The following is a 25,499-nucleotide window of genomic DNA, read 5'->3' as shown; positions in this document are numbered from 1 at the left end:
CGCATGGTACTTGGATCGGATCACAGATGGGGCTTGGAAATGGATATCTGTCCAAACACTGATGATTATCTCCACCCTAGGGTTAGTTAAAATGTGCTGCCATGCGATATGATACAAAGAGACATTCCATCACCTCCGAGCTCTCGTCTGCGTCTCGAGAAATAAGGCAAAGGGATTCAGGAGAGCTCTCTGTTCCCATTCTCTTAACCCTTTGAGGACGGACTGATCTTGCTATGACACGCATTTCCCATAGACACGTGCCTGAGTATTCATGGCATTCGTCTTCAACGGGTTAAAAGAGTGGTTTTGGTATTGGAGCAATCCTGGCTCAAGTTGTCTCCCTGGCTGGTGACCATTTTGATGTATCATGTTTTTGTTTGTGTGTGTGTATGTGTGTGTTCAAAGAGTACATACTGTATGTATTGTCTGTATATGCCATCACCATAGCAACAACCTGCAGCATATTGTCCGTGGGGTGACAAGACCTTTAAATATCTCATTTGGCAGATATTAAAAAACCTCCCAGCTCAATTTTGAATTGAAAAAAAAAATGATTTGAGTTTTGATACATGTTTACAATTATTTATGTAATCAGAAATAATGTTTTTGACATTGTCCCATGTCAGCATTGATGTAATTTTGCAAAGTTTTGTCAGCCCAGGGATGATATGTGTACAACCTGTTGGTAGTAACAACACACCACTCATCACCTGCCATCATTGTTTGAAATGACAGCTTTAATCCCAGGAATTTCCATATCACAAATTTTGCAAGAGCCAAGATTCGAGAAATTAAAATGAATGCAAAAGTTTCTGTCTATACCATATGTGTTGAATGCTAGTGGCAACTATCTAAAATTTCATGCCATGAAATAGGATGCCAGCTTCAAATCGTGAAAATTTCGTGCCACGAATATTTCAGGTTTTACAGTATACATATTTGTGCCCCATACGTTTTGCGAGTGTGAGTATACAATGAGGTGACATCGGCCCTTTAAGCAAGGCCCAGCGTTGTAGTCAGTGTAGAACCGGGAGGCAATTTGATCTCGCGCTTGCCATTTAGATACTAACCTGCATCTTTCATGTACTGATTGAATTTGATGGATTTTGTATGCCCTTCCACAAGAGAGACCCATTACAACCTTCATAGACTCCAATCCCAAGTTTTCATCCGCTGCTCCCATTACCCAGATATGTAATTGGCTCAGAGCTCGAGTGTTGTGTCAGTTGCTGTATGATCTCGTACAGCATTTGAGGCTGATTTTTGTACCGTGGGATGGTGACCACGGAGATGGCAGATATTGCGCTGCACTGAAGTAAATGTAGCCGTGAAAATGCGCCATTTGAAATCAAATTTTTTGCTGGATAATGGGGAGGCTCTCCGAAAGAATATTATGCATTGCCGCATTTTGTGATGAAGAGCTAACAACTTCTTCCCCATCCGGTGATAGGTGGGGATGGTGGATGAAGATGTTTTCCCCCTGTTTTCTCGCTGCCATGACGAAGAGGTTTCGGAGGGCTGGGTCTGCATCTGTGTGCGAGTCACGTGCAGGCGTGTGGCACGATGCACTCTGATGGTATTGCCTCGCTGCCGGGGATATTGCCTTTGTTTGAGTGTCAGTGACGAGAATGATCGAGCGTCAAAATGCCAATATGAGTTGCTGGGGATGGTGCACTCGGAGTAGTGATTCAAGCTGATTAGCAACCAGATAGATTCTGCTCCTCCTAATCTCAGACTTCCTTGGCCATCTCATGTGTATGATGTATCCCTTTGTTGATACAAGGAAATGAGTTATGGCAAGCATTTGAAGAGACACTGTTCAAAAGCATTAAAAAAAGATGAAAAAGAAATGCTTCTGCTACATACAGTTTTGACTTAGCTATATTGCACATATCCACAGGACTTGAATATCTATCCAAAATCCATGAAGTTTGCAAACTCAAAAGATATGTCATCATACTACAGTCTTTCAATAAGCAAACTTCTTTCCCCTCCCCCACAAAAGAAAAAATAAGAAAAAAAAATGAAAGAGATAAGATAAGATAAGAATGTAACACTTGAAATATAAGCCTCAGTACAGATTATGTATCCAAAACATATGTTGAGTTTAATTGTCTAGGAAACTTTGTGATGTGTGTTTACTATTTTTTTTAATACTGAATATGCATGGGCTTTTCAGAAATGTATATATATATGACAAATATCTAGCATGAACTCTCCTTTTCATCAACATTGAAATCTGATCTGGATAAAGTACTTGGCAGTAAACATGTGAAAAATAAAACTAGAGCAAAACTTGGCACAGTATTACAAAATGACATGCCTCTTTAAGGACATTGTATCATGAGTGAGATTAGATTTGTTTTTGTCTTTTAGGAGTCTTTTTTTAAACATGAAATTTTAAGCCACTGAAAGGCATTTGGTGCAAATGGTAGTTTGCGCTTTATTTGTGCACTTCCCATGAGAGTACATATGATGTGTCTATCAAATATCAGAAAAAATTGCAATGTGTGATTATAGATCATTTGCTGTAGATATGTAGGGCTTTAATAAAGATTGAAAAAAGAGAGCCCCAGCATAAACTGTCTCTTTCGTTGACATCAAGATCATCTAGAATGTTCAAATACCTGTGAGATGCCACATAATACATGTAGCAAAGTCATCTACAGAGAAGTATTAAAAGAGTTTTGGATGACATAGACTGATCTTGTGGCCCGTCACCGAGATCACTTACCGCCGAACTTCAAGTTCGGCCCAGGGTTCTGAGACATTCCTTCGAACTTGGCCCGTGTCTATCAAACAGTGAAACAGTATCTGGCAGGCTTTCTGACTTCTCCCCCGAAGTCAAGTGCAGCCCATTTGTCATCGTCGTGAATATTCTGGGGCTGTTACTCCAGGAATGCTGAGTAGTTTGATACGGACTGAGACCAGCTCGTGGAGGGAAGTAGACTTTTTCTCCAGACCATTTTGCTGTGTGTATCTCGTCAAAATGATATTGGGGAGTGTTCTAGAATGGCCACCCTCTTGCTATCAAAATAGCCTAATTTGTTGCAGAGGAAAAATTGACTGATTTGCAGGTCTCGTGTACCATCATCGTGTGCTTTTTGTAACAGTGTTTCACGTACTTACAGTCCGTGGAAGGGCAGCGTTATGATATGTGTGTATTCTACTCTTTCATTTGCTAGAGTATCACCAACATCATTATCATTTTTACGGTAGTGTTTACTGTTCTGATAATCATGATGACTTTCATATTCATCTTTAGTATAAACCAAACTGAACATATGACCATCAATTAATGTACTAGTAAAGAACACTTCATGCAAGCAAATGGAAAATAAAAATGACCCTAGAACAAACAAAACGAAATGAACAAAACTTTAATGAAGAAATTATGTGATGTGATACAGAACTATTAACAAAAAGTAAACAAAGAATAGGAAAAACGAGAAGGTCGGGAAGGAGAGGTTTTCTGATGGGAGATAGAGGAATGGTATTTGATGAGGATAACGGTAAAGGTGGAGAATGATTCAGGGAAGATGAGATGAGGTTTAAACAGAGACCACCGTGGAGGATGAAACGAGATGCCAGCTACTTCTTGCTGCTACTCATTCCTCTTCTCCACTGTACCCTACTCCATTGTCAAACAAACAAGTTCATCAATTCTTCTGTTACTGATAGTATTAAACTGCTTCATATAAACAATTTCAAAGGCATCAGATAGTAGTTTAAAGAGGGTTAATGGGTCTTTTTTTTAAAGTAAATTACATTTGATGAATAAGAAATCATTGTAAAATGAGGATGAAGTTCTATTTGGACAGGGATGTACTGCGGGATGTAATGAAAGTAAAATGATATGCCCAGAAGAATGAGAAGATTGAAGGGGTTGATGTGTAAGGAAGAAGAATTTCCAGATTTGAGGGTGATGAGGCTTCTTCCTTTTGATATAAAGCCAAACATATTAAGAATACAATTTGACAAAAGTCTACGCTGATTCGTTGTGCCTTGTAACAATGGGAAAATCATGTGAATAATGTAGAGCTGTAGAGAGCATGAAATGAGAACGATATGGCTCACGGGCACCCCTTTCCATCAAATCTTTCACGGCGATACCGATTTGCGATATGATGCCTGTCACCCGGTTTGAGATGATGATGATGATGATGATGCTGTCTTTGCCAGGCCACATTAGGCTGCGCATGCACCCACAATTGCTTGCAGTGTCCGAAATAGGACCGGGCATGCTTGCTTCGTCTTGAGATGGCGGTGGATGCGGAGGAGGCAAACCTCAAGGAGTTTAAACACGCTCTGCTGGTGGTGGGGTTAGAAAAAAAGAAAGAAGAGGAGACCCTCATAAAAGGTGTACACGTGTGTACGGAAGACCCCCCCCCCCCCCCCCCCCCCCCCGACCCAGTAGTGTACTCGTCTCGGTTAGTATGCAAGCTCACACCTTATGTCCAGCGAGTGTGACAAGGATACTTGCTCTGGAGAAGATGAGAGAGGAGATGTTAAGAGAGGATGTGAGAGGCAGGTACAGAGAGAGAGGGGGGAGAGATGGGAGAGAATGAGGAGTGTGTAGCACTGGGGGACGAGAGAGCTCTATTACTCCTAATTTAAGACATCAATCATGCGCTGACTCGATTTATCGAGGGGCTGTCTGCTAGAGAGCACAGTGTATTCGCCATCTCTTACCCCCACCCCTGATACCACCCCCCCCCCCCCCTCCCAAGAAAAGAAAAAAAAATCTTGGGAAGAGTCTCCACAGACTCATTCTAGCTTGATGGCAATTAGTGGCATGTCTGGGCTGTGGCATGTGTGGAAAATGAAGCAGTCCGCCATGCGTAAATGTTACGATATCATGTGTCTGGGATGGGAGAGAGGGGGGTATTTGTTTTTAGAAACACACATGTAATAACTGTTTCATTGCTTATAAAGGACAGTGCCACGTATGATAGCTTTCAAAAGAGAATATTACTGTCTTATGAACACTGATGATAAATCTGTTTGAATATAAAATACAACATTCTCTCTCTGTATATTTTTTTTAATCAGCCTTTGTATGGAATGAGCAGTGTCATTTATAGTGAGTTGATTGCCATCATCACTGCCCAGTCATTTTCACTGATGGCCATAAAGGGTGTATTAAAGGGAGAATCTCTCAGAACATGTTCCATCCTTTTTCACCAAATACGACATGATCCAGAGTCTATGAAGAGCATCTTAATGAAGTCTACATGTCCCCCCCCCCCTGCTCCTTTTTGAATTGGGGTTGCCCTTATTTGCACTTTTTCATCCCCCAGCATGGATTCTTGTACATTGGACAAATGCTGATCATTTCTTGAAAACTGATAAATTGGATAAATTTGACCTTTTCACTCTGGCATGCATGCCCGAATTGACATTTACTCACACATCAAAGTCACCTGTGCAATTTGTGCCCTTTTCCGTCTATCTAAATCTGATTAATTTCAATTTGTGTACGTGTATTCAACTTCAGAGGACATGCAGAACGACATCGCCAAGGACGTGGATGATGACTGCCACCGGAACGACGAGCAGGTCAAGATCGTCCTGGAGAACTGCCCGAACAAGCTGCGGCCGCTGCGCAAGAAGTTCATCCGCATCTCCTCCCAGGCGACCATCAACCACATCAAGAAATTTGTGGCCAAAAAGCTTCAAATAGACAAATTTAACGAGGTGGGTTGTGGGTTGTGGGTTGTGCTTGTGTCTGCATTTTTTTTTAAATTCAAATGAAGGAATTTGGCTATCACTTTCAGTAAAAAACAACTTGACGCAAGAATTCATTAATTTGAAGAATATGCCGTACCCACTGCTATGGCTGTCAGGTGAATGCTAGACACTAGACACCTGTCTAGTAAGCCGGAAATTGTTGGTTCGAGTCTGACTTGTTTTTTTATCATGGCTACTACTAAAACACTAAATACCTGAATAATCGGTGCTTTTACATCAATGAGGGACAATTTGTCAATCAATTGCATTTTGCTTTTCTTTGGATATGAGTACTTCTTTGGGAGTAAGTGATTTTTAGGTGTCTTTTGGATCATGTGTTCAACTTCAGACCAGAGCTTCTACAAATCTTGTTGAAATTCATCGTCTTTTCGAGCAAAAACAGACTAAACAAAACAAACATAAGATGAATTTGTGCAGGAGGATTAGTAGACTCTTGGGCATTAACGGTAATCAGTTAGGGACCAGAGTGGGTGGAATACCTCCTGAACAGAGTCTTTGGTGTGAACGCAGCTCGGCCTCTGAAATTAGCAATCAATACACCAAAGTCTTTTGAAGAGGCTCATCTGAATGGTGAATCTCTATGAGGAGCAAATATCGTTAAATCGCACGTGTGATTGTTGATTAATGAAATTGGCTTTGTATGTACCAAAGTGTCCACCAACAGTTTCCAAAATGCATGGAAGCAACTGAAAAATAAAAGTAGATTGCCTGAATATGTGGTTAAACAACATGTACGTGATATCTCGAAATAAGATGGTCACTTTCAGTCTTATTTGTCTCTGATTATATATGCCCTCATAATTGGTAATTTGTCTCTGATTAAGTTTGATATCTTTCAAGAGGTTGATGCCCACATTCTTAACGAGACAAAAGGAGTTGATTCATGCATACGGTGGTGACTTCCTCTTTCTTTTTTCTCTGCCCCTACATCACACCCTGCAGCTGGATATACTATGCAATGAAGAAATTCTAGGGAAGGACCACACGTTAAAATTTGTATGCGTGACGAGATGGCGGGCGAGGGTAAGTTTGCAGAATCTAAAGTGATACAGTGGAACCTTGTAATAAAGAGGTTGGACATAACAAAACCTTTTCCAAGGGGATTTTGGAGGCCTCAAATTTGTCTGTGTGCCCTGATACAGTGAGAAACCTGGGTCCTGTTTTATAAAACTTGTTATCAGTGACAACTGCCTCATTTCTATGACAGATTTGCTCTTAGCCAATCAGATGCAAGGATTCCAGTAGCTTATAACTATAACAAGTATGACAACTTGTAACTGATAACAAGTTTTATGAAACTGGGTCCTGATACAACAAGGAATTGTCATGGTATTTACAGGTCCTCCTTATAAGGAGGTTCCCCTGTACTCTGTGGACATTTTTTTTCACCTACTGTAAACGTGGAAATTTTCGCGGTACATTAATTTTCGCGGATTTCGCGCTACGTTCGGCTAGCGCGAATTCAAAAACGCGCGAATATATCTTCGCAATTTTCTATGCACATTTTGAACGGCCTGAATTGTGTGCGCTTCGTCGATGATACAGCTACGTAGCACAGACATGTTTACGCATATAGCAGTATCATCGCACGCACCGAGCCCATGGCCGATTGCTACATCCCCGCGACTACAGTACTAGTACTACAGTACATCGAGTAAAATACACATGTACTACGTAGTTGAGCGCTTGTACATGTACTCGCACTCGCGCCGCTCGCTACGAAAAATTAATCGCGCGAAAATATTGACGTTTACAGTATATAGCTTCTGACCCTCCCTCACATACAACATTCACAAACACACACACACATGAACACTCTCCAAGAAGTGCTTGGGCACACAGTGAAACACACTCACACAGACACAGATAGCTGCACATGTGGCCTTCAAATAAAGACTTGCCCAAATTTGTTTCTACCAATGATTCTTCGTGTTGTTATTTTCTACATCTTTCTGTACCAACCTGTAAAATAAGTGTATATACTACAACATTTTTCAGAGGATGGTTTGACATTTTGCTCACTCTGAAGTGTTAGCCCCCCCCTCCCCCCCCCAAAAAAAAGCTCCCCCCACCCCCTCTGCAAAAAACAAGAAGAAGAAGAAGAAAGTTCTTGACAGAGAGAGATGGAGAGAGAAAGAGGGATAAAGATGGAGATTGAGAAAGAGAGAGGGAAAAAGTGGGCATAATATGATGCATCACGCGTTACCCTGGGGTACCGTAGTACCCCGGGTTACCGCGGCGTGTAGCACCACCTCACGTCCACTCGAGGACAGCCGCAGATTAGAGAAATGCATGCACTGTGTGTGCGCATGCATAGTCACTCCCATGCCACTGCATGTTATACGACGCATGCATGGCACGCTGTGCTAGCAATAGCGTGTGCTTCAGTGCACTGCAGTGCAGTGGCTAGCCCTGCTAGCTCCAGCACCAAAATAATTTTTTTGGCAACCCAGGGTACAACCTTTTTAAAAAAATAAATAATTCAACAAAATGGCTGATTTTTATTTGGTACCCCAAGATACCATTTATGTCATCATACGTAGACTGTAGTATGGTTGACCAAATAGACCTTACTTTTCGATTTCAATAGGAATTTGCTGGAGAAGGACTTGCACTGCTTGTGAATAATGGAAAAAAATATTATATTTTCCAAGTTTTCAGTGTTGTCGCCTGGTTTGTTTACATGCTTTTGTTTATACATTAATGACACCGAGGAGCAAGTGTACGTAATTGTACAGCCAGCACTAGATTCTTGCAAATGTGTATAGTAGTCAAGCACAACATCAAACAGATACTGCATATATGCGAAATATTTCACAAGTAAAATACTTTGCAAATTGGGATTGCAAAATTGGGATTTGAAGAATTCAAACTCAAAGACACTTTAACCCTTTATATGCTAGGGCACTTAATCACACCCTGCCAAGTTTTTTTTTTTTCATGTTTGGAAAGCATTTCCTTTTAAAGCCAGGTCTACTTATTGTTTTGATTAAATGGCCCACTCAGATGCAATGATTCCTCATTCCAAAAGCTAGGAAAGCCATGATAGGAAAATAGGGATTAGGGGGATTAAGTAATCTCTAGTCATTGACAATCTAATTTTCAGATGGCTTAACAAAGCAACGAAGAGAGCACTTTACCTGATATGCCAATTGGCAAATGTGCCAATGAAGGTTAAGGTAAACGTTTTTCCTTGAGCTTACAGAGAAAAATATTTTTGTTTGCAGTAAATCTTTGATGTTTGGTGTTTATCATTGGCACTTGTGTCCCTGGACGAAATTGAAGGACACGCGAGTGAGACAAATGATGTAAAATTCATGTTAAGCAGGTCCTTGATGCTCACTTTGTCATCATACTGTGCGTGACATGCTGTATTATGACCAGCGTCTGTCGTGATCATGAAACCATTTATGAAACCAGTCATGAATGCTTAATTGCCAATTGCCCCCCTTCCACCAGGGAGGTGAGAGGAACTCACCTCCCTGCTTCCACCCAGACGAATGTCAGACTGAATGAAAGTCCCATGGTAGTGTTGGTGGTGGTGTTGTTGGTGGTGGCGGTGGTTTGCACAATCAGATTCAAAATCAGTTTAACGCCTGAAATGTCACCGTTGCTATTCATGGATTTGTGATCAAGGACAGGTGTGAAAAAAAGGAAAACAAGGCATGTGCTCCTCATTAGATACCCCTTTTATACTGCACACGACTTTAGCTCGCTTCTTAAGCGAGATAACTTCAGCTCGGGCTAAGTCATTTTATGCTGCCGTTTATGGCTACCCAAGTTACGTGCGAGAACAGAGTATTTGTCATGGTATCCTTTCAAAGCGAGCTAACTCCCTGTATAAAAGGGATATGAGATTGTTTCAAATTCTCTCTACTTTCGTACTAATCCTCCTGTAAGCACAATTCCCTTATATACGTCCTCATCTGCACATGACCTTCTCCTGACTGTGTTTGTTTGATTAACATCCACAACTTAAAGGGATGGTACAGTATTGGTGGAGATGAGAATTGGGCATTTAACTTTTTGCAAGATACCAAGAAAACACTTACGATATAGTACAGAGCATACCATTTTAAGAGGAATTAAAAGTTTGTATGATGAAAATCGGGTTTTTAATGACTGAAACATCCAAAAACAAAGTAAAACAAAGCGATGGTAATAAAGTGTGGGTCCCACACTTTATTAGAATCGCCTTTTTTTGGATATCTCAGCCATTTCAAAACCAATTTTCATCAAATGTTGAATTCCTCATAGAATTACATGCTCTTTTATATTTTATAAGAGGTTTCTCATCATCTCACCAAAAAATGTTAGAAACCTGAAATTAGGTTTCAGCCAAAACTATATCATCCCTTTAAACTCCGGAGGGTACCATGTGTTCATGCTGTATTTTTGCTCAGTATAGACAGGGTATAAAACTCATCATTACTCTCTCCTACCTTTCTTCATTTGAACCCAACTCCCTTCACTTTTCACTTGTCTGAGCATGACTCCTTTCTCTTGATCTGAAAACAATTTTCCTCGTACCTGTTCATATGATTCCCTCCTTTTCTGTTCGTTGTCTAATCCCATAATTTCTCCAGCGTTTCCTCTTTTGAACTCAACTCCGTCCTACAGCTCCTCATCCAAACAAGGCTCCGTCCTATAACTGTCCTTTTCTGAACACGATCCCATCCAACCTTTCCTCATCTGAACAGAACCCCCTCCTACCTTCCTTTGCTTGAACCCAGGATCCTGTAACTTTCCCTTGTTTGGGCATGGCCCCTTGTATATGTCTTTGCCTGTCCTCATTTTTTTATAACAACCCCCTCATACCACCAACTCCCTCCTGAATATCCCTCCTTTTTATCTGTCCCTATCAGAAAACAACTTCCTCGTACCTGTCCCTAGCTGTGATTCACTCCCTTATACCTGACACCCTTATATTAGGACCTACCTTCATACGTACATACCTTTCACCATTCGAACAACGACTCCCTCATTTGTGTTAGAGTTTACTTTGCTTGTTGGGCAGCAACCTGCCCCGTCTTGAATTCCATGACTGACACACCTGCCACCCCAAAAGCGAGCCAAGTGATGGGCGAGGGAAACCGGAGACTCGGCCCCCAGTCCAGCGGCAGACTCCTGTGATGTGATTCACCGTGCTGTGCCGGCAGATCGAGAGGGTGGAGGGGATTGGGGAGCAGGGGAAAAGAGGATTTATCTTGGTATCAGGGGAAATCTGGTACTTGGTAAAAGACACAGGGCTCCGCGTAAGGGGGGGGGGGGGGTGGAGTTGATGGAGAGATGATGTAGGAGGGCGGTTATTTGTCTCCAGTGTAACCATGGTGATGGGTTGAGACATGATGTGGTAGAAGCCATTGTATGTGTCGATATGCACTTTGATAGCAGTACACTGTTTAACTGAAGTGCATATTAAAGACAGTGAGAAATGGTAAAATGATCTTGTGTAATGTTATGGGAACAAGAAAAGATAGGGAGCAATGTGTGCGTGTGTGTGTGTGTGTGTATAAAAGAGAAAAGGGATGGGGGAGGTGTAACAATTTGTGTGTGTTATCAGTAAACCAAACATACACAACATACAGCCGTCAATCATGTTTTTATGTAAACATGGCATTCAGGTGTCAGGTTTATTTAACACTTCCATTAAAAAAAAAAAAAAAAAAAAAAAAAAAAAAAAACATTCCTTTTGATTGATGGTTTTGACTGAGAAAAGGTTTATCTGTTTTGTTGAATATACATGTGTAAACTTCAGTTAGAATAAAATCTTCAGAATAGGAAAGCCTAAGCATTAAGACTGAACAGTTTGATTTAAAAAAAAAGACTGCAGATCTCAATGAGAGTGTCAGCCACCGTACAATGAGGGGCATCTAGAAATGAGTGTGAAAGGGGCCCAGTAGCAACATTCGAACTCGGTATGAACATAGCCCAAACTTGCTTATATCATATATGGCTGTGTAAGCCACAAGAATATAGTGCTGGTTTCTTGTATAAGATATTGTGTAGATTGTAGTTTGTGCAGATCATTATGGGAGAAAACAGAAGCATAATTAGGAGAAGTGGCAGCTACAACAGGACTTTGCTAGTCTGTCGCAACTTCCTCTGCAGTTGCCAGATATGTCTCGGGATTTGCGGCCCTGCCACACTTCAATGTCGCGAGTTCTCAACTTACGGCTTGTTCATTTTGCCAGATTTCCCCTGATACTTACACCTCTTCAGGTGATCATTTTAGCCAGAGTCGTTCCAGGGATGCTATACAATTTACTACACAGGGAATAGCCAAACTAGCACACCAATATCAGTGTGTGCTGGTATGTGCACCTGAAAAGTAGCATTATTTCCTATTTTCATTATTGACTTTGTTGTTATTATGATAATTGTCATCACCGGTAAAATTTCTAAGAGTTTAAGAAAGTTGAAACTTAAAAAAAAATGCAAAACATCACAGATGAGTACTGATATGACCTGTAATAATATGAATATTTTGTTGCAAACAAAACTGCTCAACTCATGTCCCCATCAGTGATAGTGAGTCCCCTCCCCCCCCCCCACCAAAAAAATAAATAAATGATAACCCCCGAAATGCCCTACCTTTCCCATTTTCAGTGACCCCATTACTCCAATACAACAATCCTTTTTTGGGGGGGTGGGGGGTGGGGGCTGATTTCGTGCTGTGAAAACCACATCTCAGGTTGTATTGTAAGCATGCAAGAAAAAGATGAGTGATGCACACTGTGGCATTGCATTATCTCATTTTGGAGGTCACAGGAGGTGTTATTTCATCTATTTAGATACTCATGGGGAAAGGAGTTGGGTTTGGTCCTTTTTCATTGTGGTGATGAACATTAATCTATATACCCATCCACATGTTGGCTTTGTGTTTGGGATGACCTGCTCAGAAAAGAATTAACTACGGTATCATCATTAGCGTTCCTCATGCAAAGGTAAATGAACCCTCCAGAAATCTTCATTCAAGGGACTTTCCCCTGGACTTGGGAAAGCAATTTGCCACCGCCATGGCTTGATAAGCAGCAGCCTGACAACATCTTCGCTCTCATACTCAATCTTGTCACCAGTTAGTCGGCAGCGTAGACGATGATCCACGCCCGACACACATGCACGCGCTGTGCTGATTTGCTCTCTGCGGCGCCATAGGCTACTGCGACGACGGTAGTCCCTGTAGTAAAAATGTTTTCATTTCAAGAAAGGTCACATGTAGCTCTTGACTCCGGCAAAAGGCTTTGCATCTTTATTGGATATTAGCAGTTAATGAGACAGAGTGAACAGACAATGATGGATTCAAAAAGTTCAGTCTGGCTGAACACCCCCACTTTGAAGGAGGATCTTGCAGCTACAGCAACAAATATGTCTTTTATAGCTATATATTCACATCTATAGGCACCTTATAATCAATGAAAATCTATCTGAATGCCAGACAAAGTTGTGTGCTTAAAGGTAAAGCGTAGTTCTCGGAAGGGGTCAAAATTCATCTTCTATCATTTGGAATTTGCTTTCTATTTATTGAAATGATCTGCGAGGAAACTTGTCCTTGCTGATGCGATTTGCCAGGATAAAGAGTTATTTTGGAGCGTTTTGACATCGGAAGTGTAAAATAGTTTAGATGAGAGTGCCTGACTTTTATTCCTGAAGAGCTTTTTTCCATTCTGTGATGGGTAGGTAGAATGTTACGCGATGATCGATCATGTCCTAGCAATTGTATATCCCAAAAAGCTGCGTATGATTCACTCTCACATGGAAGATTGATGGACTCTGCTATGGCCCGATTTATTCATTATCAGTAGTCAATCGTAAAACATTACGTAGCAACCATCATCGGATATGTTCTCAGATTGCAATACTAGCACTGTCGGTGTACCTTTTTGGCTAGCATCTCATATTTTCATCATTACCCAACTGAAATCCTGTTCAAATTCATGAAATTCTTCCGTCGAGATGTTTTCATTGCCACTGATGGACAAATTGCCCTACATCGATGTAAATAAGCACTGAATTGATCAGTGTTTTAGTAGTAGCTATGATAGATTAGTAGTAGCGATGATTAATTCAGTGCTTATTTACGTTGATGTTGGGCAATTTGTCAATCAGTTGCAATGAAATCATGCTGTCACAGCATTACCTCACACATTTCTGATGCATGTATGTGTCCATTCTGGAGCTTCAGCTTTAAATTGCTGGAGACGGGAAGGTAGATAGATCATGATATTCGGCAGTTCTGTAATCAAGATGTTAAAGAATTTACCCAGGGCTTCTTGTTATGGAATGGTGCTAAAACAGGATATATCAGAAATATGGACTAAATAAAAAAGGCATCGATAAATGCTTTTCTCAACCATTCACCAGGCTCCAGCTATTTCTCCAGTACCAACAGGGTTCAGCGCATCTCTACTGAAATTTGATCCCTTCGAATCTTTCATGTTGAACAAACAAAAGCCTTTGTTCCACTTCATGGAAAGAGTTTTCGAGGTGTGTAAAACAGGGAGTGGAAATAGCCCGAGCGCTTGGGGCAGCGTAATTCTACACTGACCATCTCCCCTTCCTCTGAGTTGGTAATGTGCAGTGTGTGCCACTCGGGTACTCATGGACTCCGGCTGATTTCCTGTCACTTTAGCATAACCTGATCCAGTATGCAAATCTACCTCAAGAGCTGACCGATTTAAAATTCAGCACATCTCAATTTTCTACCCCACCTCCCTCCTTCTCCTTCTCCTCCTCTTCCTCCTCCACCACCTCCTCCTTCTTCTTCTTTCTTTCTTTTACTTTGATAAATTTGTAGATACTTAGAACTCTTTCACTGTCATCCTTTAATGTAGTTGTTAGATGCTCAACCATATCCAATTGACAAAGCTATAAAAGTTTTAGTGCCTTTTCATTGTCTTTTTACGACACAGTGAGTTTTTATCTAACTTTAGTTTCCCATAATTGCAGAGTACTGTCAGAGTAAATGAGCATCGTTCACACTGAATATGGAAAAATTGTGACGTAAGAAAATCACAACATTATGGGGAAAGTTACTTGCAGGCAACTGTGGCAAAAGCGACTAGAATTGGCGGCAAAAGTGACTAGAATTTGCGGCGGAAAAAAAAAAGCAACAGCCAAAATTGCAGCCTAGCATGTAATTTTTGTAACTTTACAAAAAGTTTGCCATCACAATTTGCAGTCAGGGCTGGCCCTCCCCTCAAAAAACTGGCAGGATATTTTACATGATATCCTGATCTCTCCCTGCAATGTGGCCACATGTGAAAATTTCATGAGGTAGGCCAGACTGTTAGTTTTGTCTTAGCCATATGTAGCTATATGCAGCACTTTGCTGACACCAAGAGCACTTGTGCATCATGGTAGCAAGCATTCACATTTTTTTTTTCTCCAGAGCTGCGAGATTTCAATTTTTTCGTTGCAGTGTGAATGCAAAGGTCAAATGTTGCACATTTGTAATGTTGCAATATTTTCCAAGAAAGGTTCGTTTCTGTGAAGACTATCATAAAAATTTTGGCAGTGTGTATTGAAGGAGGATGACATGACATATGGTAGCTCGAAGGTATCTCATTCACTGTTCATGTTTCGAATAGGAGAGACATGATATCGAGATGTGACAGTGTGGGTGAAATATGCTTTGTGGAGGTGATGTGGCGGTGACAAGACAAAGAAACCTTCCCATAACAGACAAGCCCCCTGTTCAGATGCAAACCAGTTTATACCAAAACTTGATAAAGAAACGACGTCTAAAGAATCATCGTATAGCCGACAGACCGTTCAGCCGCTGATCTCAACCGTTCTGGAAAAAATTCGATGTTGTATAGATGTGCAGTTTCCCACTGCACATGTTGTAATGGTCATGACGTCGCTGCTAGTGAGAGGAATAGGGTCGCATTTCGCGCGTGCTCACATTGCAGTTATACCATTCTATGGTCGCCATACGTTCAGATGCGTATGGACATGATGGAATGCTGATTCGTTATCGAGTTCTAGTTCTTGCTCTGACTGTCTTTTTGTTATACATTGTTTCGTTATATGTTGTTTCATTAGTCAGTGTTCAGATGCATAAATTCATCGCATAGCTATACCGTTTTGGTATAGCTATATGCTGTTTTAGTATACAAATTTTTTGCATCCAAACATCCTGTGTTTTAGTGGGAGTCGTCATCAGAGCATTCTACACTCACAGACAGCTATTGCCAGTCATGAAATCAGGCTGGGATCAACATTTTCTCAGTCAGGTGGCACTGATGTATTTGCAGCATTCCCACAATGCTACAGCTGATCCTGATCCGATGATGCCCTGGCCGTCCAATGGGAATGCTTGGTGGGGCGGACTGGCGACCGACCGGTGTAATACTATCACATGACCCTGTGCTCGGTTCCGCCAGTACCCAGGGGCATTGCAATCAGGCTGTTCTGGCATATTTTTTCCCCTCCTTTAGGAAACAAGGGGGCAGAGTTGTGTCATTAGTCTCCGCTTCCAGGCAGCAGTAGGGAAATTCAATCCCTCAACAAAGACATGAACTGTCGAAAGAGAGACGTTATTGACGAAATGAATGTTGTCATCTGATGGATTGTTTAAAAGCTTATGAGTCTTCTTCTTGTATGGGATGAGGTCACCCTTGAAAAGAAAGAGCTGTTGCTAATGGTTTGTCAGCCCCATTCACACACAGGAGTTATTGGTTTTTGCAGTCGCGATGCAACAGTTGATTCCATTGGCAATCATTCACACGTGCTGCGCTGCACACGCAGAGACTTCAACTCTCCCGTTTTCGACAGGAGATCTCCCGCCAAAAACCCATTTTTGCAAAATCTCCCGTTCTCCTGCTTGAGATTTAATTTCTCCCGCCTGGGCTCTGTGTCTCCCGTTGGAAAGGATTTCTTACTTATTGCTATCGTATGTTAAAAAAATAAGCCTTAGATAGCATCAGAGAGCATCTAGAAATCTAGGAACTTCACGCTTCGTACACAATTATCAACTTGGAGTCTCCTGTTTGCTAGGGGTTTCAGGCGGGAGAATCTCCAGATCAGAAGGTGCTTTTGGTTGGAGTCTCTGCACACGTGGCAAAAAATAATGGCTCGGCAGCAAAATGAAGTGCTTTGTATCTTCTGCATGTGCGGACCTAGTGCAACGAGAAGTATTATGGCAAATAACAAGAAAATGATAGCTTCTTCAGATACAGTTCATGCACACCATGCAAATTATTGTGGGAGTTTTTGAAAAATAAAAAGTTAAGTGGGAGTGATTTTGGCAGCATGGTGCCTTTTCATGAGAGCTAGGTAAACCACTTTTTGTTTCCGCACACAATTAACAATTTTTGCATCGCATTGAAAAATCGATTTCCAAACACCTTCAGTTTCGTACATGCGTGTGAATGGGACTAATGTGTTGCATAGCAGTGGGGAATGGATAAGACCCACAGAGTAGAATTGATTTGAGGAAGGAGGGGGGAGGGGTCCGCTGAATCTCTGCATTCTTATTAGCGAGATGAGCAAATGTTTGCTCCATCCTTGAGACAGCACTGCTCGGCCACAGTCTGTGGTGGTAAAAGGGGAGGAAATGACAGCACATTATTCATACAGCTACTTCTCTCTGTCCCCCAAGTCACATCGGGAGAGGTTTCACGTTGCCATAGCAACGGGAGGGAGCATGTGCCTTGAAGAAAATGCTTTATTATTCTCCCTTTGATGCATATATAACCCTTGAGGAATATTTACCATTTCCTCTGTTGCTTTCTCCTCATCATCCAAACATGCAAAATAGAAATGGCCCTGTGGGAGTTTCTGATGACTGGACTTTACTGATATCATCAGGTCATTAAATGGTCACTCCATCCTATTTGTAATGTCTTGTTGAAAGACTGTTTAAAATTGTGGTCGCTCCATTTCAAACTAATAGTTAACCTCTACCGGCTGAGCTCTATATTGCTGTTCAGATAGATTAAAAAAAAAAAACGACAACACATCAAGCAGACAAAAGTTTTGAAAATGAAGCTTTTATCACCAAGATACCTATAAACAATATTCTGAACCTGCTCATAAGCCACATAACCAAATGGTCTGTTCTAACACAACTGTGTATGGGGAATCATTATGGTAAATGCAGTCACTAATAGGTTAGTTTTTTTTTTTTTAACTTAATTTCTTTTTTTCATAGCTTCATATGTGCACATTATCAGACCATCATAGCATGTAGGACCATTTGAAACAGCCGAGATTTTTTAAACTGGAAATATTGGTAATAGTACCTTTAAAGGGATGGTATAGTTTTGATCGAGATGAGGCGTGCAATGAGGTTCCCAACTTTTTTGTGAGATAATGAGAAACCGCTTATGAAGTATGCAAGAGCATATAATTCTAAGAGGAATGCAAATTTAATTTGATGAAAATTGTTTTGAAATGACTGAGAAAAAAACAAAGAGGTCCTAATAAAAGGTGTGACCCACCTTTTATAAGGACCACTTTGTTTTACTTTGTTTTAGACTATCTCAGCCATTTTTAAACTGATTTTCATCAAATGAACTTTGAGTTCCTCTTAGAATTGTATGTTCTTTACTATTTCACAAGTGGTTTCTAATCATCTTGGGAAAAGTTAAAATCCCCATCTCAACGAGCATGGAGTGACCATCTCAACCAAAACTATACCATCCCTTTAAGCTTGCTTGCCGATAGGGTCTCTTCTGTATTCATCACTTTGAACTGAACAGAGCCAGGAGCTCAGTAAACCCAAAAATTACATCTGAATATCAACGTTATTTGGAGAAGAGGGAGCAATTTTGAGTGGGAATAGTTCAGAATGGAAAACTAAGAGACGAATCTGAAATTCTGACTGCAGTCAGATGATCACCTCCAAAAAACTTGTACCTTCTTGAATGTCCAATCGAGAGTGAAAAGCTACCCATTGCTCAAAATGACTGGGATGAAATAGAATAAGATGAAACAAGCAGAATATGGACAGCATCCATGAAATCAGACAAAACTAAGAGATTGTGGAATTTGAGACTTTCATGTGTCGTCATGAAAGTGTTAGTGGGCGCTATCACAACAATGTCATTACCTTGCCATTCTCTCAGTGGTTTGTAGATGAAAGTATTCTAAAATTATCCCTCTCTGTCAATAATTTAACAAATATCGAATAACAAAACACAAATCTAGAACAATTTGATTTACCAAAGTAAGATCTTCTCCTTGAATATGTGGAAATTTGAGAATTACCAGTCACCCCTAAGTTTTCACATCTTTTGGACATTCAGTGATCAGTTTCAACCACTCTAGTCTCATATTGCACAACATCAAAAACACTATCAAGCATGAAGGACCAAACAGCTCAGATATCTCATGAACTTTGAAAGATGATTAAATCAGAGCATATGTGTCAGTGTGTAAGGGGCTCAAGTCCTTCCAGTCATTTCCTAAAACCAGAAAATAGATATTAAAAAATTGCAGTTGACAGAAGAAATGCAAGAAAGGATGGAATTGTGACAGAGAGGGAAATATGAGAATGCTGGTTTTTTTTTTTTGTTTCGTCCGTAATCCAGGCAAAATTTGACATTTGATAGGGTCTTTGCATGTCCCCCCACTTTATTTTTTATAGTGCTTCTTCCATTTACAGGAATTTAGAGCCATTAAGATGATTGACAAATGAAATGTCTGTCTTTGTCTTCCATTGCTTTTGATTTTTATTTATTTTTTGCCTGTCGTAAATCTAGACAAGGTTAAAAAATCTTGACTTTAGTGAACAACTCAATATCAGTGTTTTTTTCTGTTATGAGTGCAATGAGGGTAAAGGGGAAAAGTGGGTTATTGTTGTGAGGATGAAATGTGATAGATTCATACAACACATGATACATGCATTAGTACATGATGTTAGATGTTAAATAGTGTAACAGCAAAGCAAGAAGAATTTGAATGCTGTCAGTGTGCAAGAAAAACGAGACCATATTCATCCAAGTGAACGTTGCTGTGGAAATGCAGGATGACTTTTGACATCTTTTCGCGACAGCTTTTAATCAACATTTTTGGTGTTTGACAAGCTCTCTTTGTCGAAGATCTTTTAGAACAAAAATCAAGCCTCATTTTTCATCTGCTGATAGTTGTCATTTTGAAAGACGATACCATCTTGTGCTCTAACTTGGATCAATTACATGTGGGAGTGAGCGGCGAATCACAGTCATTGAAACTGCCCACCAATCCTTTAAGAACTGCCTTACGAAAAGGGAAACCGAGCGAGAAAGGTTATGAGTAGGAGGAAAGATGCGAGGGCGGTATAAATGCGTCCTTCCGAGATGATGCCTAAAATCTCGATGTATGGGTTATTCATAGGCTTTGACTGTAAGCTGATGTGGGGGAAAAAAGTAAAGAGATACAGAATATGTTTGGGGATTAGTAAGAGATAAGAGCAGGTAGGAAGACAAGAGTCAGCGAAAAGTGCAGAGACAACAGAGATGGAGACATATTGAAAGATATCTAACAAAGATAAAAGCGGGGTAAGGTTCATGCTGAGAGATTTCTTTAGAAAAAGAGAAAGAAAAGAGAAAAAAAAACAGAGAAGTTAGCCTCAAATAAGCAAAGGTGAATGCATATCTGGAGAGAAAGAAAGAAGCCGAGACAGAGAGTTGAAGAAGAGAGGAGAAAGAAAGAGAGAGAGAGAGGGGGGGGGGGGGTAGACAGAGTCGAGAGAGAAGAGAGAGCAGAGAAGAGAGAGTAGAAATCTAGGGAGATAGGGTAACGGAGAGAAACTAGTAGCATAGTTTGATAATGCCTTGGAGTCACCAGAGGGGGTGATGATGTGATGAGGCTGTAAGAAGCATTCAGTCAAAAAATTAGTAGAAAATATAGAAACATACAGTCAAATTAAAGCAAGAAATGGTAGGTGAAGAAAGGGTTTTTAATGCTGGAGATGAATTGTGTAGAGGGAAGGGGGTTCTCTTTGGATGATAGCAGTCCAGGTATAAATTTAAACAAAAAGGTGATCTGTGTCTACCATTGCTATAAGAGAGTAAGATGAAGAGGAACTATGCAATCAAGACTGTGTGTAAGTGAAGTTTCTATGTCGAAAGATAGCTATAGCATGGTACAATATGAGTTCAAACAACTAAAATTTTTATACAACAACGCCACGATCTTTAAAAAGAAAGAAAGAATAAAAGACGATGGAAAGTAAAACTGTCATTATGATACGCAAGGATGAAGAACTCTTATTCCTCAGTCTCCAGGGCAAAAGTGCAACAGCTGAATGAGAGAGCTGAGCATGTACGGCGAGAGGGTTTAAGGCCATCCTGACATTTCACATGTGAATCTTTTCCAAACTCGCGCTCCCCAAGGCATATCAGTAGTCTTCATCTTACAACATTGTTCGGTGGTCTCCTGCATACATCCATCTGCATCATCAATTTCAATCCAACTTGTACAGAATGTGATTATATATTATACAGACTCTAGAGTTGCAGCATTTGTGCAGAGGGCTTGAGATCCCTTCTGCTCACTTAAAGAGGAAATCCACCCCCCCCCCCCCCCCAAAAAAAAAAAAAAAAAATAGCTCCAAAAGACAGAGAACAAAATTCATTCCCTGCAGAATGTTTCAAAAATGCCAAAATAGGATAAGAAATAAGGAAGATATGACATTTTGAATTTTCACATTTTTTTTTCAGAAAACATTTCTTGACCAGTCCTTATGAATATTCAAATGAGTGAGTTGATGATGTCATATCCCTACATTTTTCATTCATGTTATATGAAATTTGAAAATTGTTAATTTTGGCAAATAAGGTAAAAGCATATTTCTAAATATGTCAGAGATAACATTTTTTTTAATTGAGATGGTTTCAAGGCTAGGTTTATATTCATACAGCTGAAATATGAGTTTTGTTATTTCTGTATATGAAATGAATAAGAAAGGGTGAGAGCATGACATCATCTTGCTGATTTGAATATTCATAATGACTGGTCAAGAAGTGTTTTTCTAAAAAAATTGAAATTTCAGAATGTCATTAATTCCTTATTTCTTATGCAATTTTTATCATTTTTTGCACTGTTCAGCAGGTTTTTTTTTTCTCTCTTTCCAATGAGATTTAAAAAGTTTTGGAGCAGATTTTTGCTTTAACCCGTTGAGGACGGACTGATTTTGCTACAACACGCATTTCCCCTAGACACCTGTCGGAGTATACTCGGGACTCGTTCTCAACGGATAAGTGACATACAATATAAACAATAAATACCAAGACAATATGCAGAAAAAAATAAAAGCAAGGTGGATCAGCCTACACATTAGGGATCATTGTTTCATAAATGCTTCTGAAAAAACAAATTTCATCTAATACACCAGAATATTACTGCTTAGGGTGGTGCATCCTTGCTTGCTTGCTTGCTTTGCATCAATAACTCAAACTCACACACCGGCTCACTGTACTAAGCGATTCTTACCTAAATGCCAATGCTGGCAAGAGGAGAATAATCATTTTCAGCATCCTGAAATTCAAGATGACATATATCCTGATTTGTTTTGCAGCTTTTTAACCATTCTAGAAATGAAGATCGTTAAGAGTAATGATTAGTGGCTGAATGAGAAATCAAGGGAGGGGAAGAAAAGGACACAGGCTTCGGATAATGAGAGTTGTGGGGAAAATCCTTGCAACATATTTGACCATTTGCATACTGATTTGATAACTCCGATTTAAGAAAGACTCTTTTGTTGATGAAATATGTATACTAATAACAGTAGTCAGATAGGCATGGAGTCTATATACTTTTGAGAAATGCGGTTGTCTTTAATTGTGTATCGTGGGTTATAGTAACATTTTTATTCGTTCTGAGCATTATACGAGTAGAAATAGTAGATATGGCCCAGTGAGTGTAGTAATGAGTTATTCATGATTGCAATTAGTTGTAGTAGGCCTACTTATCTTAATCATATTTCACTAATTTAAATCAAAATGGTAATTTTATAGTGTGATGTCTCCAAGCATTTAATGATGTCATACAGATAGACTCCAATCAAGGCTTAGTCTTTAACTAACAGCTGGAGGGAGTGCTGTGCTCATCCATATCAATCAGCATTTGGAAGCAGAATAACAGCAAAAGTCTTGAGTCTAGACTAATGCATATTTTACATAAGGACAGGCAGAGGAAACACACATTGCATTTCCATCAACCTGAAACTTGGACCGCCAGGATAATCGATGCCCAGTCCTGAAATTAGCCTGAAATCTACATCCCCGTCAGCTCGGCCCCCGGAGGATCCCGTTTGAAAAATTACCCCGAAGTTCGGAGCATGCGAAAAATGTTTGAAACACTGAATCATGGTGTACGTGGGCCTTTGAACACTGCTCTGCGGGGGAGGTAGCCTCCTCATTGCTCAATCTACATGTACACTGGCCTTCTTGTGTTTATGTCCATTGTGTTTGATATTGAAAAATTTGTAAGAGAAAGGAGATGAACACTTTCAGAAGACAAGCAGAGAGTGCTCAGCTGAACATTAAAGTCTGCTTAAATGAAGCTGAGTGTATATACTCATCACATTATTGTGGAAAAAATGTATGCACAAAGGCATAGTCCCACCTTCAATAAAATGTGTAAGTCTCCAGGATTTAGGGACATCACAGAGAAGAGGGTGATATGAAAAAGAAAAATGTGATCAATGAAAAAAAGAAATAGGTTCTCATCGTGCTTGGGGAAGTGTCCTTCATTTGAACGGATTAATTAGCTAGTCCTCATCAGCAAATAGTGCACTATTTTAGAGTTAGAAGATAATGAATAGTGCTGTAAGAACACTATCAAATCTGCTTAAAGGGGGAAACTTACCCAAAACATATCAATGTGAATTCAGTGAATGCAGAAATATAAGAAGAACATGGCAGTGAAGTTTGTGGAAAATCATACACTCCATTCAAAGTTATAGATTTGCTAATTTTTTTGTCAAATCCATGTGACATTATTTCTGGATTAGACAAGTACAATACTTTAAAGCACGATATATTCGCGGCATGAAAATTTTACGAATTGGAGCCGACGGCCTTTCTCGCGGCATGAAATTTCACGACTTGCCACTGGCATCCAATGCATATTGTGTAGGCAAGAACTTTGCCGTGCATTTTAATTTCGCGAATGTTGCCGCTCGCGAAATTCGCAAATTAAATTACATGCGAACTTTCCTCATTTTACAGTAGTCTTTGATGTCACAGTAGAGGCTTGATTCAAAGAAAATATGAATGAAGAGAATTCTGTAAATTTTCAGGTCTTTACGGTAAGCACACATTCCTTCAACTTGTTTGCTGACGTAAAGTTAAGGGTAATGTTGTTCCCTTGCCCTTCTGAAGGATGTAAGTCATGAGTTCTTTCAGTATGCTGGCAAAATGAAATTGTGTGGAACTCTGCAAAATTGTGATTAAAAAGATAGAATATGAAAAGAGCGTGTGAAAGAGAGAGAGAAAGAAACTTCAAGCTGATAGATGCTGGGAAAGATAGAATGAAGGGAAGGAACATTGTATATTGATAGATAGATAGATAAAGAAGAGAGAGAGAAAGGAGAGAGAGAGGGGGGAGGGCAGGAATCAGGACAACCAGAAAAAGAGAACTTGCCGTTCAGCAAGAGAGTCAAGGAAGGAGATGAGAGCGGTGGGATGAGAGATGCAAATTGAATGCATCAGTGGGTGGGGAGACGGTGGTATAAGGCCATTCATCTGACAGGACTCCGCTGAAAAGGCATACGGGCGGGGGGGGGGGGGGGACTCCTCTTCTGGCTTCTGTCTAATGATCCACAAACATACGCACAACACACACACCCCGGTCTCGCACATATACACACACATACACACACATACGGACATACGCACACATGCTTATGTACTCATATACGCAATTATACTCCACGTTAAAGGAGGATATATCGAGCCCCCTTTTCTCCAGCTCATTGGGGAAAGAGACGTTGGGGGAGGGAGGTATTAGAGTTGCAGGCATGGAAAAAGAGTACACTGTAGCCTTTACCTATAATACCCCCTTAGGCAGTCTAACCTCTAGATTTGGCTAAATGCAGACTGCCAATGCGCTTTTATTGCCATTTCAACAATCACAATATTGTTGTTGTGTATTTTTTTTTTTGGGGGGGGGTGGAGGGAGGGATGATTCGTTGGTGTTATGCTATGAATATTCTCCATCTGAGAGTTTTCAACCCCCACTTATCTTTTGAGAGAACGATACCTGTAAAGGTCTGAGACTGCACATAAATTAATGAAAATGATCAATTTATTTTTCAAAAGTACCATAACCCACCGTACAATGTGAAGAGGTGGCCCTATCTGGTTGCTTGAATTTTCAGATTCCGCAGCAGTTACATACAGATCAGAAACAGACCTTGTTAGTGTGTGTGAATGTATATTTTTTCTTTTTTCTTTCATACCAAAGCTTTTGCTAGATGTTACCAATCGCTTTTGTTGAAATGAACAGAAATATAATCTCATTCAAATGTCATGATATTTCCCATCAATGCCATGAAAAATTATCAGTCAGATTTCTTGAAATGTTGGTGCCGAGAATGGAAGGCAGCTTGCAGAATGAAAATGTTTGCCTGTTAGGTTTAACATTATTCCACAGTATGACTTTTATGTAAATGTCAATCTTCATTACCTGTAAATGTCTTCACCCACAGAGGAAATTGTACAGTGCCATTCTCTCTTCTTTTTTTTTTAAATCTAATGCAAAGCAAGAAAGGTTACATTTTATCCAGAATGTCTGCATTCTCTAGGGCTACAAAT

The 25,499-nt window shown here is 40.2% G+C and overlaps 1 protein-coding gene across 1 annotated transcript in view; it reads left to right on the top strand.

The window, feature by feature from the left end:
* LOC139717833 (polycomb group RING finger protein 3-like) overlaps positions 1–25,499 on the top strand; it is a 124,197-nt gene that overhangs the window by 98,278 nt on the left and 420 nt on the right. Inside the window, exons 6-7 of the mRNA XM_071629328.1 lie at positions 5,498–5,697; positions 6,694–6,774. Coding sequence (XP_071485429.1) covers positions 5,498–5,697; positions 6,694–6,774 — 281 coding nt within the window. The remainder of the gene's footprint in view (positions 1–5,497; positions 5,698–6,693; positions 6,775–25,499) is intronic.

The sequence above is a fragment of the Diadema antillarum genome, unplaced genomic scaffold (assembly GCF_040938485.1).
Source record: "Diadema antillarum isolate AM-2024a unplaced genomic scaffold, OU_Dant_1.0 scf00000083, whole genome shotgun sequence".
NCBI classification, from domain to species: domain Eukaryota; kingdom Metazoa; phylum Echinodermata; class Echinoidea; order Diadematoida; family Diadematidae; genus Diadema; species Diadema antillarum.
Note: the sequence above shows the minus strand (reverse complement) of the source record. Positions and strands in the feature narration are given on the sequence as shown.